This window comes from Halyomorpha halys, unplaced genomic scaffold, assembly GCF_000696795.3.
Source record: "Halyomorpha halys isolate HHAL.00 unplaced genomic scaffold, Hhal_1.1 Scaffold199.1, whole genome shotgun sequence".
NCBI classification, from domain to species: domain Eukaryota; kingdom Metazoa; phylum Arthropoda; class Insecta; order Hemiptera; family Pentatomidae; genus Halyomorpha; species Halyomorpha halys.
Window position 1 is genome coordinate 987,861 of NW_027112578.1, and position 18,832 is coordinate 1,006,692.

The following is an 18,832-nucleotide window of genomic DNA, read 5'->3' on the forward strand; positions in this document are numbered from 1 at the left end:
TAGAATATGTAAATTTGTATTCCAGTAACTTTTCATTACCTTCACATAAATTAAAAGTATACTTTATTGGAATTAGATGAATGAGGGTAATCCAAAGCATTTAGATTTGATTCATGTGGCTCTAACCCCTGAAGAACAGATTCGTTATCTTGGACTACACCTTGATAAACGACGAACCTGGAATCCTCATACAAGACTGAAAAGACAGGAAACTGCACGCAGATTCCGACTATTACAGCACTTACTAGACAAACTGTCTAAACTTCCAACACATTACAAAAGACTGATCTACATGACAATAATAAGGCCCATCTGGACATGCGGAGTTGAGCTTTGGGGCTTCTCTAAACCTTCGAATTCCTTTCATATCCAATCCTTATAATCCAAAATCCTTCGTGAATTCCTCAATGCTCCTTATTTTCTTACTAATAAAACCTTCTATAAAGACCTAAACGTTCCTTATGTAACTGATCTAGCACAAACCTGATATCATTTCTTCCATTATAAACTCCCAAACCCACTGCTTTCTAACCTTGCTTCCTCTTCCATTCCTGGTAATTCTTCGAGGCGCCTGAAAAGAAGATGGCCTCGTGACCTTATATTGTAAAATGTTTTTAGAGTTCTACTACTGGGTAGTTTCTCTACATGGTGTAGCATATCATTATCAGTATGTCATTATGATCAAATTTACTTGTTGTATTTTTTATACAGTTGTAAATATTAATAAAGAAATAAATAAAATATTTTATTCATAGTGTATTCAACTAACAAACGTTCCAATTTGATCTAGGGAAGTATGTAAACAAATTCACTCTCACCGGCAAGTGACAAAAATCTGAATTTTTTTTTCCAACGGAGAGTTTTTAGTATGAAAAGTTTTATTAGGGTATAAAATTAGAATATAAAATTATATTTTAGCGCAACCTAATACATATAGATGAGTCAAAATTATGAAATAAAATTTAAGGTTATATGAACCTTATTGGTTGCTTATATTTAGGTATATGAGATAAGTTCTATGTTAGATGGACAGCCGATATAGACGGACTATGTAACCAGTTCTGGAACTCACAGGGTTGACTCAAGGCTATAGTAACAGAAAAATAATTATCTGTCACAATCGGATTCGAACCCGGATCCTTGGATTAGTAGCACAATGTCTTGAACCACTGAACCAAAATAAACCTTTTTTTTTATCTTTACATTTTTTTTTAATTTTCACCTTTAAAGCTAGTTTACAACCAAATGAGCTTTACTATTCGCACATAGCAGGAGGCAGACAGCACCCAGTGGCGCATCCTCTTGACGTTAAATGAATTATTTAATTACACTAGGAGGTCCCGCATCCGACTCCTCTTCAGTTTACGCCGAGTTACGTCAGGTATGTTGTGTGTTGTCATTTGTCGTTTAAATTTATTGAAATATCCATATAGTGCGTTGTGGAACTGTTCATATAAATGTGGTCCATTATAGTCGAAATGCGTAGGTCGGCGTGAATGGTTTTGTTTGAAACGTAGAGTAGTGAGTTCGTTGCTACGCTTAAAAATTGCAATTGAGAAGTTTGTATTTTCTGAATCTGTATCTTTTTAGCAGGTCCATAAATTTGGCAGGCGTAAGTCTATATGGATTTTAGTAAGTAATTGTATACGTTAAGGTTTTGAACAAAAACACTTTTTTTTCTTTTAATATTTATTTATTGCTATTTACAACTGTATATTATAATACATTTAGAAAAATCTGATCTAAGAGAAGGATTTTGGATTGTAAGGATTGAAAACAAAAGGAACTCCAAGGTTTAGTGGAGCCCAAAAGCTCAACTCCATATGACCAGACGCGGTTACGTGCGGAAACAATTCTTGTAGATACTGCCGGATTTTGTGTATGTAGCCACCATGTTATTTCTAAGTGTACCAAGTAGCGTTTTAGCGGTGAAATTGGGTAAGATAACAGATATCGAAAAGAAGTATGTTTTATTTCACTGGCATAACTTTTATTTATTTCAATAAATATAAAATTAAATGCATTGAAAAATATAACGCGTAAAAGGCTTTTACAGGGCCTTCACAGTCCCCCTCCCCCCAACAATAATTTTCTCCCGATGAATATAAATCACGGTTTACTATCGTCATCAGCCTTAGTTTCGTTTTATTTTCGTATTCTGTTCAAAGGAAACCGACTTTGTTCCATAAGGATAAAAACATCTTACTGTGAAACTCTTAAGCGGTAATTAACAAAGCCAGCAGTATAGTTTCATATAAAATAGGAAACACTGTTTGAAGTAAGTCGGAGAAGTCCGTGACAAGGAGAGCTATCAGTGTAAAGTAATTAAGTAGACTTAATCGCCGGTGTTGGTTTTAACTGTTTGCAATAAAAAGCGTAAAAGGCTTTTACTAGCTTTATATGTTTTGTAATATATTTCAACACATTTCCTCCTTTAAACTGTTACACGATTCGTTAAATTATTTAATTGAGGATTAGTCAGCTTTTATCCCGGTTATTTAAATTATGTAAGGCATTTATGACAGTTGTAACAGATAGAATCTTATATATGATAAAAAAAAAATTATCTGCCAAATGAAAAACTGGAGTATATACTTATAAGAATAATACCTACATATTCCCTAAAATTACGATTATTCGTTTTTATCCTACTCACTAAAACGATAAGACCTCTGATCAGAATTTTTTATAAAAGTTTTGTGAACTGTTATTTCTTTTTTTTTTTTTAATGTTAATCAATATTTCAATTTGTTTCTTTCTTTTATCGTTTGTTTTCTTCTTCAATCGTTTTATAAAATTTTAATATAAGTTTATTTTTAAACCTACTGACTGCCCTACAGTTTCATTTAATGATGTTACACAGATCCGCTACCTTGGACTACATTTGGACAAACGATTAACCTGGAATCCTCACACAAGACTGAAAAGACAGGAAACTGCACGTCGATTTCGACTATTACAGCACTTACTAGACAAACGGTCTAAACTTCCAACTCATTACAAAAGACTGATCTACATGACTGTAATAAGGTCAATCTGGACATAAGGAGTTGAGCCTTGGGACTCCACTAAACCTTCGAATTCCTCTCGTATTCAATCCTTACAATCCAAAATCCTTCGTAAAATCCTCAATGCACGTGACTGCGTGCAGAAAACTTCTTTTAGCAGATAAACCTCATCTCATTTCAATGAGATGTTGTCACACCCACACAGAGATACATACTTTGTTGAAGATAGAAGTAGGCGTTATGGACGACGTTCGCGCGTTTCGATAGAAGAAGGGTGGACAACATCCCTCAATCAGTGGCAACAACGTTGGGAAGTAACAGGTATGGTAGGTAGGCTCACAGGTTAATAATGTTGGTTTGTGATATGGTCTTTATTGTATGGTGAGGTAGATTTTTATGTAATCAAACTGTTGATCTAAAATGGATGCTCTACAGAATACAAGTACCGATTGAATTTACTTGAAATTATGAATACACAACAGAATATTCTGCAACTAAGACTATGGAAGAAATAGCGGTGCATGTGGTTTTTGCTTGCATTCGCTTTGCATAAGAAAGAAGCGAATTGGAGAGACTGAGTGGAAAACGAATTGACCCACATGCTGAGCTCAGACCAGTATTGGGACGATGTGAAGAGATTTACTACCACAGTCGTCCTTAGGAGGTTGAGAGCGGAAGAGAGGACTAGAAGAGGTGACTAGATAGGTAATTAGAAATAAACAACGATAATACAACTATTTATAATTTATACTGTCCTTAATTGACGATTGGAATAAAAAAAAAAGCCAACATTTGAACATAATGTGGAAAATATGAGGAACAGTTGGAAGATAAAAAAAAAATAAATGTGAGAGGAGTCCCTTTCGTGTAAAGGACCCTAAACAAGAGGGAAATATATACAGAGAGGGAGAACGAGCGGGAGGATATACACAATACCTGACCCAGTGATCCTCTTCTATACCTTCGGGGCATGCCGGGAAAATGAGGTCCTCGCAAGGATCAGGATCAGGAATTGGACAATAGCGTAAAGACACACGACCTCAGGGCCCACTTAGCTGAGGTCAGGGTGGAGTTATGAGAGAGTCTTTATTTATCTACAATAAAGTTATACAATACGAGATTTGATAAAACAAAAAAAGAGAACAACACAATTTAGAAATTTATTGCAACACAGTTCACACTAAAAAAAATTTGAGTAATTTAAAAAAAAGTTTTTTGAGCTCAGTTTTCGAACTACATTTTGATTAAAAAAGATTTTTTTTTTTGCATTGGGAAACCACGTAGAACCATATGAAACCTTCTTCCTCTTCTTACGGTGGAGGTGGCTTCAACTGTCCGTTGAAAGAGCCTACTTGTGCACAAGCAAAAACACCCCGAAACGTCGTAAAATTAAATATATAGATGTTTTTGGATTCACCATCTAATACATAAAGAATAAACAAATTCTAAGAAAATAATCCATAATAATTAATATCGAGATAAAATATTCATGATACGTAGAACAACTATTACTATCCTGACTAACAGTGTTGCCTAGTAATAGGGTATTTGACGGCAGAGAATTTTTTTTTTTAATAATGTTAATATTTTTCTCATTCAATTTATATAATCAATCATATATGTTTTAATTAATATATTAATAAAATTAATTATTATTTATTGAATTGGGTTTACAACTGTATTTACATAAAAATACATTCAGTGAATTTGATCGAGGATCAAAATGGAGTGATACAGGCATGTACAGAAACTACCCCTTAATAGCACTCACAATAATACTTCTACAAAGGTCTCGAGGCCATCTTCATTTCGGGTGTTTCGGAGAATAGTCTGGAATGGAAGAGGAAGCAAGGCTAGAAACTAGTTGCTTTAATTTTAGTTTTAAAAACTAAAATTTGTAATTTAAGTACCAAGAGGGGATCACCCTGCCACCATCATAGTTTTCTGTTTGACCTTATTTAAACGTAAGCTAACAACACTGAAATAGCAATTCATAATTTTTATTTATTTATTTATTGATATTTATAACTGTATAAAAAATACAACAAGTAAATTTGATCATAATGACATAATGATATGATACAGTATGTAGAGAAACTACCCAGTAGTAGAACTCTAAAAACAGTTTACAATATAAGGTCACGTGGCCATCTTCTTTTCAGACGCATCGGAGGATTGTCAGAAATGGAAAAGGACGCAATGTTAGAAACTAGTGGGTTTGGGTGGTTAGGGAGTTTATTATGGAAGGAATAATATCGGGTTCGGTCTAGATCGGTTACATAAGGAACATTTAAGTTTAATTGTTTTAAAGTTATTATTGTATTTTCACTGAGCCCATTATTTTGTACCGAACATAATTCTCCATATCGTTTTCAATTGTAAGACAAAATCAATATGTTTCTAGTTACTTTAATTAGTTTTTTTCGGATTAAATATTACCTCTTAAAAACTTACAATTTGTGCCTTGCAATATACTTACATTGAAGTGATTTTCGCAAAAAATATAATCTTTTAATTAGATTCGATAACAATTTCCGATTCTCAAAGCCATCTTTAACCAAATGTATATAATTTTTAACATCTTTTTTTTAGCACTTAACAATTTCCGATTCTCAAAGCCAGCTTTAACCAAATGTATCTAATTTTTGACATCTTTTAGTATTTAGATAAACAATTTTGTGGGGTGTTTATGGTAGTATTTTTGCAATTAGGTACCGCAAAAAACGATAATAAATATAATTCACCATTGATAATTGCTTAAATAAAATAATACTCCCACTGAGTAGAATGAAAAATGACGCCGAGTAAAGAAAAAAAATGGCTGCTCGTTTTTTTTTTGTGACTAGGACGACTATTATCATCACAAAAGCAAATTTGTATGACAAATTTAAAAAAAAAAACATAAAATACCGTATTGCACTTTCTACCGAACTCTATAGAAGCGTAGGATTGTCGAATTTCCTTTTTTGTTTATTAATTTTCAACACAAATAAAATATTTATTAGGTACAATGGCTATAAAATTTCAATTAAAGTATTTAAGAGCGCATCCCAAATTTGATCTCATTCCTGGATATTTTTATTTTTAAAAACTGTGATTTTCCAGCTTAGTGTTAAATTTTAATTTCTATATCCAACTTACAGCTGAATATTTTTTTATTGAAACGTTTTCTTTAGGTTTTCCATCTTGCAAACTACATTAATAGTTATCATACAAAATCCTCGATTGAAGTTTGTACTCTTTTCAATGAATGGAGGAAAAAATAATATTATTCTGGGACAAATGCCCCCTACGAATAAATACATGGTTCACATATTAAGTTTGATTATCAGGCAGACATTTAAAAAAGTTTCAATGATAAAAAATAGAAACCTTAAGTTGAATTATAATTCATAATATCAATCAATAGTGGCTTTATACATAGCTCACAATGATGTGGAGGTTTAGTTACGTAGTAAGTGAAAGAATAGGTGTTGTTTAAAGGAAAGGATGGATGTGGATTGACAAATGGAGATTAGAAGAGAAATCCAGAAGGAGGTTGCACGTATGGCGAAGGAATTTCTGAAGGAGGCAGCGGATCTGTGGGAGGGTCGATTGGTTACCAATCGATTACCAATCGATTGGTTGGTATTTGGCGTTTAATGAATGGATGGATGATCGTAAAGTGAGAAGATCAAAAATATAGGTCGGTTTTTAATTTTAAAAATTTGGAATAAAAAAATACCAAGGAGGTATTACCTTCAGGAGGTTGGATAGAGCCACTTCAACTCGATAAACCAACGGGAGACATAAGAGCGCCTTGCAAACCCAAAGATAAATCTTAGGAAGCAATTCACGAGTCTCTTCAGTCTAGTTCGGGAGAAAGTCCTCCGTAGACCAAGGCATCGTAGTCGAAATGGGGGGAAACAAGAGAGGATACTAAGAGCTGACGGGAATTCTCAGGAATGGAATCTCGGAATTTTAGGAATTGTATAAGTACATTTATAGGTATGTGGGTGAAACAATTTTGAAATGAGAATGTTAAATAATTAAATAATAATGCGATTGATACTAATAAGATGTTTCACATCAAATCAAATACTTAGTAATAAAACAAACACATAAATACAAGTCATACCTTAATAATGTTTTGCCTCTTGTAGTAGCAGCCATCGGAAGAATATTTTATAAATTTTCAACAAGAAACAATCGACTACTAATACGTTATTTAACAATGTTGACAGATGATTTTGAATATTTTAAAACAATAGATGCGAGATTTTTTAAACTTCTTTATCGATTTCTAAATTACTTTTTTTTTTTTTAAAATATATTCATTAGTATTTAAAATAATAATAATTTATTTTGCGAGAGACAACTTAATAAGTTGAAGTACATATTAAAATTCTAGGATAGAGACTTTAAATTTATTTATCTTTTCCTGCTTACATTATATTTAAAAAAAAATAATACAATCTGAACTACAGATTACGTGTAAATCAAAGTTATACCATTTGATATTAAAACGGGTAATACAATTAAATGAACATATATATAACTAATATATATGTCTTATGAATTGCGCAGTACGATTTATTTTCGGGATCAACTGAGATAAGTACATTACCCAATATAACGCCGAGCTTAAGTGTCTATCCATCTTTACGATGCCAGTATTTCCTTGCTTCCTTTTTATTCCAAACAATTAGTACTCAGCGCCCTTCCTATGTCCTAGAAATCCCTGCAATAAAAAAAAATCTGTATCCAATCCCGTTCTACCAGGTACCGTTTATCTGACATCTACCCTGCACCTCACTGAACAGCTGCGTATAATAAATAGTTTTTTACCGGAGCTGCATATCTCTGGAACTCCATACACTCTAACATACGTCATGTGCCAACCCTTCCCTCGGTTAAATCCCTTAAATGTAAATACCTATTGCTTCACCAATCTGGCCCATTATTATAATAGTACAGATATTTTGTAATTAACTTTTTGTTTTGCTTTTATTTCGTCGATTAATTTATTGGTTCATCTATTTTATTTCTCTCTGTGGAGCACCTCAAGGATCAGTGCTGGGACCTCTGCTGTTTATCGTTTTCATGGCAAATCGAAACGCAATGGTAGCAGTCTATGCCAACGACATTGGAGTCTACGCCTCCAGCATGAGAGCTGAACTGGCCCCCCACCATGAACAAGCCCTTCTGCCACCATTGTAGCTGCTCTCAAGAAGGATGACATGAGAGTTAACCCAGTTACCTCTAGTAACACCCCTCCCTCCGTATGTCAGAAATGATTAGGAAGATGGTCTAAAAAAAGAGGGTTCGGAGGGGCGTCACTGGATAGATCTATGTTGAGAGCTATTGGTGGCATCGGAATCAAACTTTCGGACTCTCTACTCCGTTATTATCAATATTAATTTTAAGTTAAATTAACGTTGATCGAATTTTATTGTTCTTTTTTTATCTTTTAAACATGGAAATAAAAACATTTAAGACTCAGAGTGCTGTACGAATTTCGAAGTGGTTATAATGCAAGTGAAGCTCACAGAAAAATCATATTAGTTTGTTTATCCTGATTCACTAACCCTCAGTATATGTGAAAAGTGGTTCACACGTCTTTGGTCTGGTAACGACAGGCTTGAAAATCTTTCTAGATCTGGTTGGCCCAAAAAGCTTGACAGTCAGGTTCTTAAAAAATTGATGGAATCAAATCCAAAACTTTCAAGTTGGGAAAGAAAATGAAAAATAGATAAATATAAACGATGAAAGTATTTGATAGTTTAAGAAGTCAGAGTGAGACATTGTTATTACAGATTGAAAATAAATTTTAATGTTGTTAGTTTGATACTAAGTATTGATTTTATAAAAAATAAAATAAAATTTTAAATTATTCGGAGTAGAGCTTTAGGGCTCAACTAAAACATCAACATAAACAAATTCCTCCCAAATCTAATCCTTACAGTCCAAAATCCTTTGTCATGAATCAAGTCATCCATCAGGACCTCAATATCCCATATGTTGCCGATTTAGCCAGAACCAGATACCAATCCTTTCATGATAAACTTCCCAACGACCCAAATCCACTTGTTTCTAACCTGGCTTCTCCTTCATAACCTAATGATCCTCCTAGACGTCTGAAAAGAAGATGGCCTCGAGATCTTCTCCTCTAGAAATGTCATTGAAGTTTATCAATGGGTAGACTCTCCACATGTTTGTATCATATTACTATGTCACCTACAGCAAATTTACTTGTTGTATATATGTTATACAGTTGTACATAACATTAAATAAATTATTTAAAAAAAATATCATTACCAAACAACATTCTTCGTATTTTAATAATTTTTTTAAGAGTAATTATTATTTTTATAACAGAATCCATCGAGATCAATTTTAATCAGTGCCTTTATATAATATCTATGTAAACTTCATTTACTAAGCTTATTATTTTCACTAGATTTATTTAATAAAAATAATTTAAGTCTAACTGAATCTACGATTTTCATTTCACTATCTATTTTACATGCCACGTAAGTAATTATAGGTTATTAGGTGTGTGAAATTAAGTTTTAATTCATTTTTTTCTTTGAAAAATTCATTATTAATTTCTATGAAAATTTTAATTAATGATATATATCAACTTTTGACCAATCCCAGAATCATAAATACAAATTGATACAAACTTTTAAAGATGAAATGTCAGATTCAATAGTTGAAAAGCCCGAGTCGGGAAATCTTGGAGAACAATTATGTTTTTCACTTGATTTATAGCCATGTTGGTTAGGAAAATTCCAGCGTAAATCTTCTATTACAGTTACTGAGACAAATGACTTTCTTTGAGAGCTTCTGTTCAGCTTTTCCCAACTTCCTGATAAAGTGCGTTCGACTTCTTGACGTTACTTATATCATATTGTTCGTGAGTTAAACTTATAAATATAAATAGAGCACCTACTATATTTAATAAAGATTTGAAGTAATTCAGTGTGTAATAACTTATACTACTGTGTTGCAATGAGAATCTATTAATAGGGAAGTAATAATTACTTAAACTATGTATATAGAGATTTTATTATTATCTATTCTAAACTTAAAAGACAAGAACTCAACAGAAGATTCTGCCAACTATACCAACTGCTCACCCGAACGTCTCATCACTCACTGTTTAGCAATGATATATCCTATCCTAAACAGAAATTTCAAACTAAAACCAGAAACTGTTTTTATATTTAAAACAATTCTCAGGCCACTGCTGATGTACAGCTGTGAAGTCTGGGGAGCGGCATCCTTCACGAAAAGGAAAAAGCTACAATCTTTTCAAAATAAAGTCCTAAGAATCGCAGTTAATGCTCCTTGGATCATAAGAAATAGCCAATTGCGTCACGAATTACATATGGAGTCAATAGAGGATTACATAAAAAAACGGTTTATGAAGTTCCACTCCCAGTTACCGACAGTTAAAGGAGCAGTGTGACCTGCTACCTGGGAAACCCAACCTCAACCAGAAGACTGAAGCCCAGACTACTGCAGGACATTCTTTTATAAATTTTAATAAATATAAAATTAGTTATTATTCATTTTATTTATTCATTATTATTATTTTTATTTTTATTTTTTCTTCTCTCATCCCTTTTTCAAATTAATTTGTTTCTTTTTACTATTAGAGGGAGATTGTTTGTTTTATTTAAGTGTACCAATATCATTATTTTTTGGTTTTTAATTTTACTTCCCTCTTTTATTAAGAAGCATTATTCTTATCTATTTTTTTTCTTCTTTTAATAATAACATTGTTTATACTTACCAAATCAAGGTTGTGATAAAAGTTTTAAGGAATAGTGTCTGATGATAAATTATTTTGATTTTGCTTTAAGTGGATATTTGACTAATTAGAAATTGATGTTTTTGATGACTTGGGCAGAATAGCCTGCATGGAGTTAAGGGTTTTTTAAATTATATAGTTTCAAAGTTGTATTAAGATTGTCCCTGAAGATGGCCGGATGGCCGAAACGTCGGACTTATAAGAGAAATAAAAGATTTTGAGACTATAATGGATAAAATTTGAATTATTTATTTTTTTAAAAATACCAGTCTCAAGAAAAAATTAAGATTATAAATACATATTTATTATTTTTTTATACCAATTGTTAGGTTTTTTATATATACATATATCTATCGCTGTGTCTATCAATTATTTGTATTAATTATATTACATATATATTACTTAATCATATTTCTATTTATTTAAAAAGTTTATTATTTGCATTTGTATTTTATTTTTGTTCTATTTATGTTAAAGAGAGAAAAATAAAGGAGAAAAAGATGTCCTATTACTATATATTATTTACTAGATTATGCCTATACTTTGTAATATTTAAAAAAGATTTTCTAAATAGATTTCAGTAAGAATGCTCTGTAGTTAGCAACCCAATACTGTTGGGCAGTACAACTTTTTTTTAATAAAGTTTGTCTCTCTCTTCTACACCAGGTCTCTTTTAGCCCTCATATAGCTTTGGAAAGTGGAGCGAAATGTTGGCTCACAATAAACAGTTAATTTACTGCTTGAGCTATTTTTAGCGCACTCTATCTTCCTTTTATTTTTATTCAATCAACGATCTAGAAATAAAATATCCTTTGATTTATTAAAAGGCAGTAATTAATTTATACAGCTTTATTATTCTCACAACCGGTTTCCTCATAGCTCAAAAGAATTATTGTTTATGGTTGTACATGGAGGTATTAATCAGTGAGAAGGCGTAGAAAATATATTGCGTGTATTTCCTAAAATATGGATGCAAAATAGGCGTTTCTGAAAAAGAGGATAAACCCTCTAGAGCGCGGGGTATCAAGTTGGGCCGGCCTCCTGGCAATCTTCCAGTGGACAGTGCCCACGGGCTGCCCACCGCACCCCCGTCGTCCCCTTTTACTGCCTTCTTCTCTGCAATAAAGGGAATAATTATTATAATAAAGGTAATAAATAATGATTTATAATATAAATGATAAGGAAATTGTTATGGCCGTCTTTCTTCTATCTTAATTTAAATCCGATAGTAGCTGATATATTGTTTCAAATATGGGGTTCATAAAGAAACAATAAAATTCTCTCTCTCTCTCTCTCTCTCTCTCTCTCTCTCTCTATATATATATATATATATATATATATATATATATTCAATTTTAAATCAATTTATTTGAACATTAATTTCATTTCGTAAATACCAAGTGAGCATTTCAACTTGATATCAGCGATTCCTTACTAACTATAGATGCAAGACATTTCTGGCCAAAAGAAGCCATTTTTAAATATTTGACCTTTTTTACATATTTTGTGGTAAATCACATATTTTCCGAAGTATTTGTTATTTTTATCATATTTTTAGGTATTTGTCCTGAATCACATATTTCCTTAAATTATTTGTAAATACATTTTTCGCAGTAACAACGTTAAATTCAAGAGAACACAAGAAACGTAAAAGTGAAATTTATCATTTATCATAAAAAGTACGTACAAATTCTATATCTTCATCTTTGAACAAAAATTAAAAGCAGTGGCAATAATAAATTTCCACACAGAATTACATCGAGAATTTCTCAGAATCAATTAAAGAGAGCAAGGATCTTATTCGTTATTATAAAAAATGATGACAGCCGCCCAGGTGATGCAGAATACCGAACTAGAGCTTCATTTAAGTATGCCCCTAAAACATCAGTTAATGCTGAAAGATCTTTTAGCCGGTACAAGTCCATTCTGCGGTCAAAACGACGAAGGTTTTTACTTGAAAATTTAAAAATACATTTAATCTGCAATAATTTTGTAACTGACCCTGCTGAATAATTGATTTCTTTCAAAGTTTTAAATATTTTTCTAAAGTTTTTTTTTCTTTTCCTTTTTAATAAGGATTATTCTTTATTTCCATTTATAATTTGTTCATAATTCATTCTGAGTAATTATTAATCAATTAGTTTAATTACTATTACTAATTAATGTCTTGTTATCGAACAGTTATGTTTTCTCTAAGTACATTTTTTTTGTACATATTTTTACATAATTTCTTTAAAATATTATTCATATAATATATATACAAACTCTTTATATGGTAGTGATAGTATGGATAAATTGAAAATTAAGTTTTAAATATTATGAATTTTAGAAAATAGTGTGTGTTTGTCTTATAGTTAATGACCTGGGCAGAATAGCCTGCAAAACAATTTTTAAATTTTTATATGTAGTGAGAACTTATATTGAAGATTGTCCTTGAGGATGGCCGAAACGTTGGACTGGTGATGAAATAAAAAGTGTTGAGACTATACAAGGATACAATTTTGATTTATTTACTAAATAAAAATCAGAGTTTACAAAAGTATTATCCTTTCTACTGTTATTTAAGGATGCGTAACGTGGCTTCTTACACTAAGGGAAAATCAGAGTCCTAAATAAAGTATTACATAAAACATTCGGACCAAAAAAGGAGGAAGTAACGGGAGAATTCAGAAGGATACAAAACGCTGAATTAGGGGAACTGAACCCGGTAAGTATAATTCAGATTATAACATTGAGGCTTATAAGATGGGTATCTAAGATTAAAGGGCTTAATAATGAGAGCATCCCTAATATGTAGACCGATACGTAGATGGGAGGATTGTGTTAAAATAAATTAAGTAGAAATGGGTTAGGAGAGGTGTAATCAGAAAGACATTATTATTATTTTTGTATTGGCTGTCATTAATTTTAATTTTTTCCATTCCTAACTATAACATCAATTAAAAAAGAAAAGAAATTATTTTAACTCTACAATCAAATACGTAAAATAAATATAATTTCTATAATTAAAACGATTTCATTTTCACTAATGGCAGGTTTCTTTCTAATGAAATATTTCTTTTATAATTCATATTCTCCTGTAAAACAATATCCTTTTATAATAATTAAAAATTGTTGGGAGTTATCATTTTAATGACTTTAATCAGCTAATGAGTTATAAGATGGTTCTGTAAATAAATACTAAACCGACGAGTAAACGTCCCTCGGTTAGACTGAAATTTTGGGAGGATTGCGTTAAAATTAATTTACTAGATTAGGTTTAGAAGGGGAGTCACTGGAAAGTTGTGTGCAAAGAGAGAGATTTGTGGTATCGGGATTGAACCTCTTAGTTTATTAGCTTTACTTTTTTAATTATTATTATTATATATTTTAAATAACTATTTATAATTATAAATAGTAATATAATTTAAAACTTAGATGGAATCGAGGAAACACAAATTAATTGTCTCCTCGATTCGGATTTGTTGAAGAGTAATATTTCTAAATATTCTGATTTAAGACAGAAGCCAGACAGTCAGTGGTGGGGAGAACGGAAGGCGCGAATCTCTCAGCCAATCAAATCAGCGCATTCTTTATAACTCAATTATCTAGGCCTCACAACAATAGAGTACTTCAGTCTGCCTCTGCTCTTAATTCGCGCTGGTTCTTTCACTTGTTTCTATTCTAAATGTTTCAAATTTTCTGTGATATTAGTTAAGTTATTAATGTGAAATTTATTTTATATGTTAGGTAATTATTCGGTTTAATGAGTGTTAAAATCGACCGGGCTTGAAATCTTGAATAATTTTTTTAATTAAAGAAAGAAGGAATGGCCATCTTAGATATTCAACTGTAAGTTATAATCTATTAACCCATTTATTTATAATGTTCTTATTATAACCATATTTTATTGCTTAATGAAACAGTTTTATTATCAAGCGTTGTATTAATAAAAAATAAGTCAAAATATAGAAAAAAAGTGTTCTTTTTTAGTAAAAATTTTTTATTAATTCAAATATTATCGTAAGAAAATGGAGTTTTAATTTTTAACAAAATCATTGTTTAAAAAAAAAATTTACATATTTAAATAAGTTCCTATTTTCTAATATATTTTAAATTAAACTTTAAACATCTATGCCTCCAGGTTAAAATTAAATATAATTTTTTTTAAGCATTCTACTTATCAAAATACTGTAACAATCATTTAACAGCTAAATAAAATTTCAAGTAAACTTTTTTTTTTTTTTAAATAAATAAATTTTATAATTATTAAAGCAATAATAAGATATATTTTGTTTTAAGTAAGAAGCTTTGAACTCTCTAACTCTTGTATTTTAATAAAATATTTTTAGGTAAGCTTATAGTTTCATTATTGGATGAATTAGGTAAGGTTTAAAATAAATTTAATTTTATGAATCTCACTACTCGGCCAGATTTTCATTTAAGAGTATTTTAAATAAATTATTTAATGAGGTAAAGTGAATAATTTTTCCAAAATTACGTTGTTTTTTTTCCTTTTACATTAATTCAACTATTAAAATTTTTCCATCATCAGGAACTCTACAATTTACAATAAAATTTTTTTTAATTATGCATACTACACAACAACGGTCTTTATTATTTTCTATTAATTCAACCTTTATAAATAAATATAATCTCCTTATTTAGTCTTCTATAAAAAAAATCAGAATGATCATTATTACTGTCTAATAATATAAAAATTACTAATTGTATATTTAAAATAAGAAAAAACTATCTAAGCAAACATTATTTCTCACTTTACTCCAAATAATGTTATCCTGATAACACTAATAACTAATAGATTACCAGTATGTTAAGTATCTTGTACCTCTATTAATAACAAAGATGAAACCTCTATTAATTTTTTTTTTCCAACACATTGACAATATATCATAGCTAAAATACTATTTTACAACTTAATTCTATATAAATGGCTTACTAGTTAAAGTTGTAATAGTTTTATGATGTCTATATAATGTGCACTTACAGAATTTGTATCAGTCTTAAAATTTATTGCATATTCCAACGTGCTTAGTTATGTATATTGCCTCAGTTATTTTTCGGTTTTTAGTGGGATAACATATTTCTAATATTTTTTGTAGTATACTTTGTGTTTCTTAGTTCTAGTTTTTAATTTTTTGGATGTTTCTCCAATATATACATACCTCTTTACAATTATAGCAATTAACCTTATACATTACATTTTGTCTTTCATGTTTTTTTAGGTGATAACTATTTTGTTAGATATTGTATAATCCTAATTTTAGATTATTGTGGTCATACTTTATAAATGTAATTTTAATTTTATCAATCAATCCTGGTACATAATTTATTTTAGAATATTGATAAATTTAATTTATAATATCATTATGTTCTATTTTGTCTTGTATTTCAACATTATCTGTTTGTTCATAATCTACATTTATTTAAAAATCATTTATCATCTTTGGTTAGATTTTATTACTTTTCTAAAACACTTTCCTTTAATATTAATTAATTATAAATTAAATTCTGTACCACTACAATCTATTAAGAGCCAGAGGTTCAGTACTTTGTAAGGAAGTGCTGCTACTAGACTAACTGTTGTGCAAGGAGGTGATTTGGTCAAAATCACGCTCGACCGCCAGGTTTGTACCAAATTCAGGAGGCTGGGTGGACCCCAGGAGGGCTCCAGAGCCCAGAGGCGTTGACTCACGGCTACAGTGTTACAGAAAAAAATTTTCTGTCCAGCCGGACTCGGATTCGGGTCCTTGGAGTTAGTAGTCACGCGCCTTACACCGGAGCTACCGCACTCCCTCCTTTAATATTAATAGCATCATTAATTTTATTACTTATTTCTAAAGGTTTCTCTACATTAATATTTCTTTTTTTTATTATTTATTATGAAGTTGTTTTGTAGTATATTACACCATGACTTATTAATTACTTTTTTAGTTAAAAATAATCTAAGAGTATAATTTTTGTTTTAATGTCCTTCAAATATTATGTATATATTAGTGATATTGCTTTATTTATTAGGATATTGGCCACATTTATTTTCGTTTTGTCCATTTGGTCTATAATTTATCATAATAATTACTTATTATGTCTATATCTAAGAATTTTCCCAAGATATTAACTGACCTTTCCATTGTTAATATTATTCTTTGCATATAGGCATTTAGGTACTTATACAATATTTATTTTTTTTTAATGAATAATAAATAATCAATATATTTTTTAAGTAATCAAGGTTTGATATAAAGTTATATAATATTTTTATTACGTATTACGTCATTAATATAAATTCCCCTTTAATATACTGAAGGTTTTCTAAAAAAAAAACTTATGTTTTAATTGCAACCGGCAAGTTCTTATTTTTTTAATTTAAAACTATATACCATTGGAACTTAAAATGTTTGTGTGTTAATAATATAATTGCTTTTAAGTTTATAATTTGAATCCTCCCATTATAAACTCCTTAGTCACCCAAACCAACTTGTTTCTAATATTTTGAATTTTAGCATTAATATCATCCAGATCTCAAATTCTGATATAACAATTTCTAAATATATTTTTCATTTTTAACTTAAAAAATATATAGAAATTTTGATGTGCTTTTAGCCCTTTATAAAATAAATATTGAAAAAACAAAATTGTATTAATTCTTATATAGCCCATTTAACTGAAAACTGGATTCCTATAAAAATGTATTCCCACATATGTACATTTATATTTATTAGATATTTGACAGGGCCGCCTGTCTACCAACCCTAAAGTGTGAATTCCCTAACCGGGAATTTTTCAAGCATATAATTACATGTTACCCACTAACAGCCTTCCCCGGGAATTGGTGAGACCCTTTAGCCAATGGGTGGCACTCACAAAAATAGGCATGGGAGTGACGAACCCATCGTATGAAAACCTCGTCAAGAAACGCGCGATTTATTTTCGTAGTACATCGCGCGAGGTCTTGGACCTCCTCGGTTTGTCGTGCCAGAAGAAGAACATGTAAACTACTGCTTTGATTTAAAAGTGGTATATCTGAAACAATTTTTAAAATCGAATGGAATATGGTCCGGGTGTGGTCAAATAAAACTCAAACAGTAATAACTATTTTAATTGAGCCAACTTTTCGCCCCACGTCGCAGGGCTTCGCCAGGGTTAAAAAAGATACAAACACTTGATATAGTTACAAAGAAAAAAAAAACATAGTGGAAAATAACAGGGGTATACAGTGAAATGTAAACTTTAATAAGAAAAATTAAATGGTTAAACAATAAATGAAAACGGTAATAGTAACAGAAAGATAAAGATAAAATAAGAGAAGAAATATTAAAGAAAGTACAAATTAAGAGATAAAAAGAGAAAAGAATAAAGTCAAATGAAAATGAATGAGACAGAATTCATACCTGTTTTGACGGAAGTCAAAATAAGATTGAACCGTTTGTATTGGGAGGATTGGGGATGGCAGTTGAGTACGTCACATAATAACGAAAATAATTTTAAAGTAAACAATGTAAAAATCATTAAAGTTAGGTACACAATAGATGATAATATACATAATAGAGGGGAAGAAGAAATATTTACAAAATAAATAAATATATATCTCCAACGTATTCCAGGTTAGGGAATTTTTTTATTTTATTTTATTTTGTAATTTTGTAAATATTTCTTCTCCCTCTCTATTATGTATATTATCATCTATTGTGTACCTAAATTTTTACATTGTTTACTTAAAAATTATTTTCGTTATTTTGTGACGTACTCAACTACCATCCCCACTCCTCCCAGTACAAACGGTTCACTCTCTCTTTGATTTCCGTCATGAAGTCCGGTATGAATTCTGTCTCATTATTTTCATTATATTTTATTCTTTTCCTTTTTCATCTCTTAATTTGTACTTTCTTTAATATTTCTTTTCTTATTTTATCTTTATCTTTCTGTTACTATTTCCGTTTTCAATTATTGTTTAACCCTTTAATTTTTCTTATTAATTTTACTTTTTACTGTATACCCCTGTTATTTTCCACTATGTTTTTTTTTT

General features: G+C 30.4%; 1 protein-coding gene across 1 annotated transcript in view; it reads right to left on the reverse strand.

The window, feature by feature from the left end:
• LOC106679372 (uncharacterized) overlaps nucleotides 1-7,247 on the reverse strand; it is a gene marked incomplete at its 3' end in the record, with an annotated part of 135,074 nt that extends 127,827 nt beyond the window's left edge. The window contains 1 exon segment of the mRNA XM_014418489.2: nucleotides 7,126-7,247. Coding sequence (XP_014273975.1) covers nucleotides 7,126-7,160 — 35 coding nt within the window.
• Nucleotides 7,248-18,832: the final 11,585 nt, after the last annotated feature.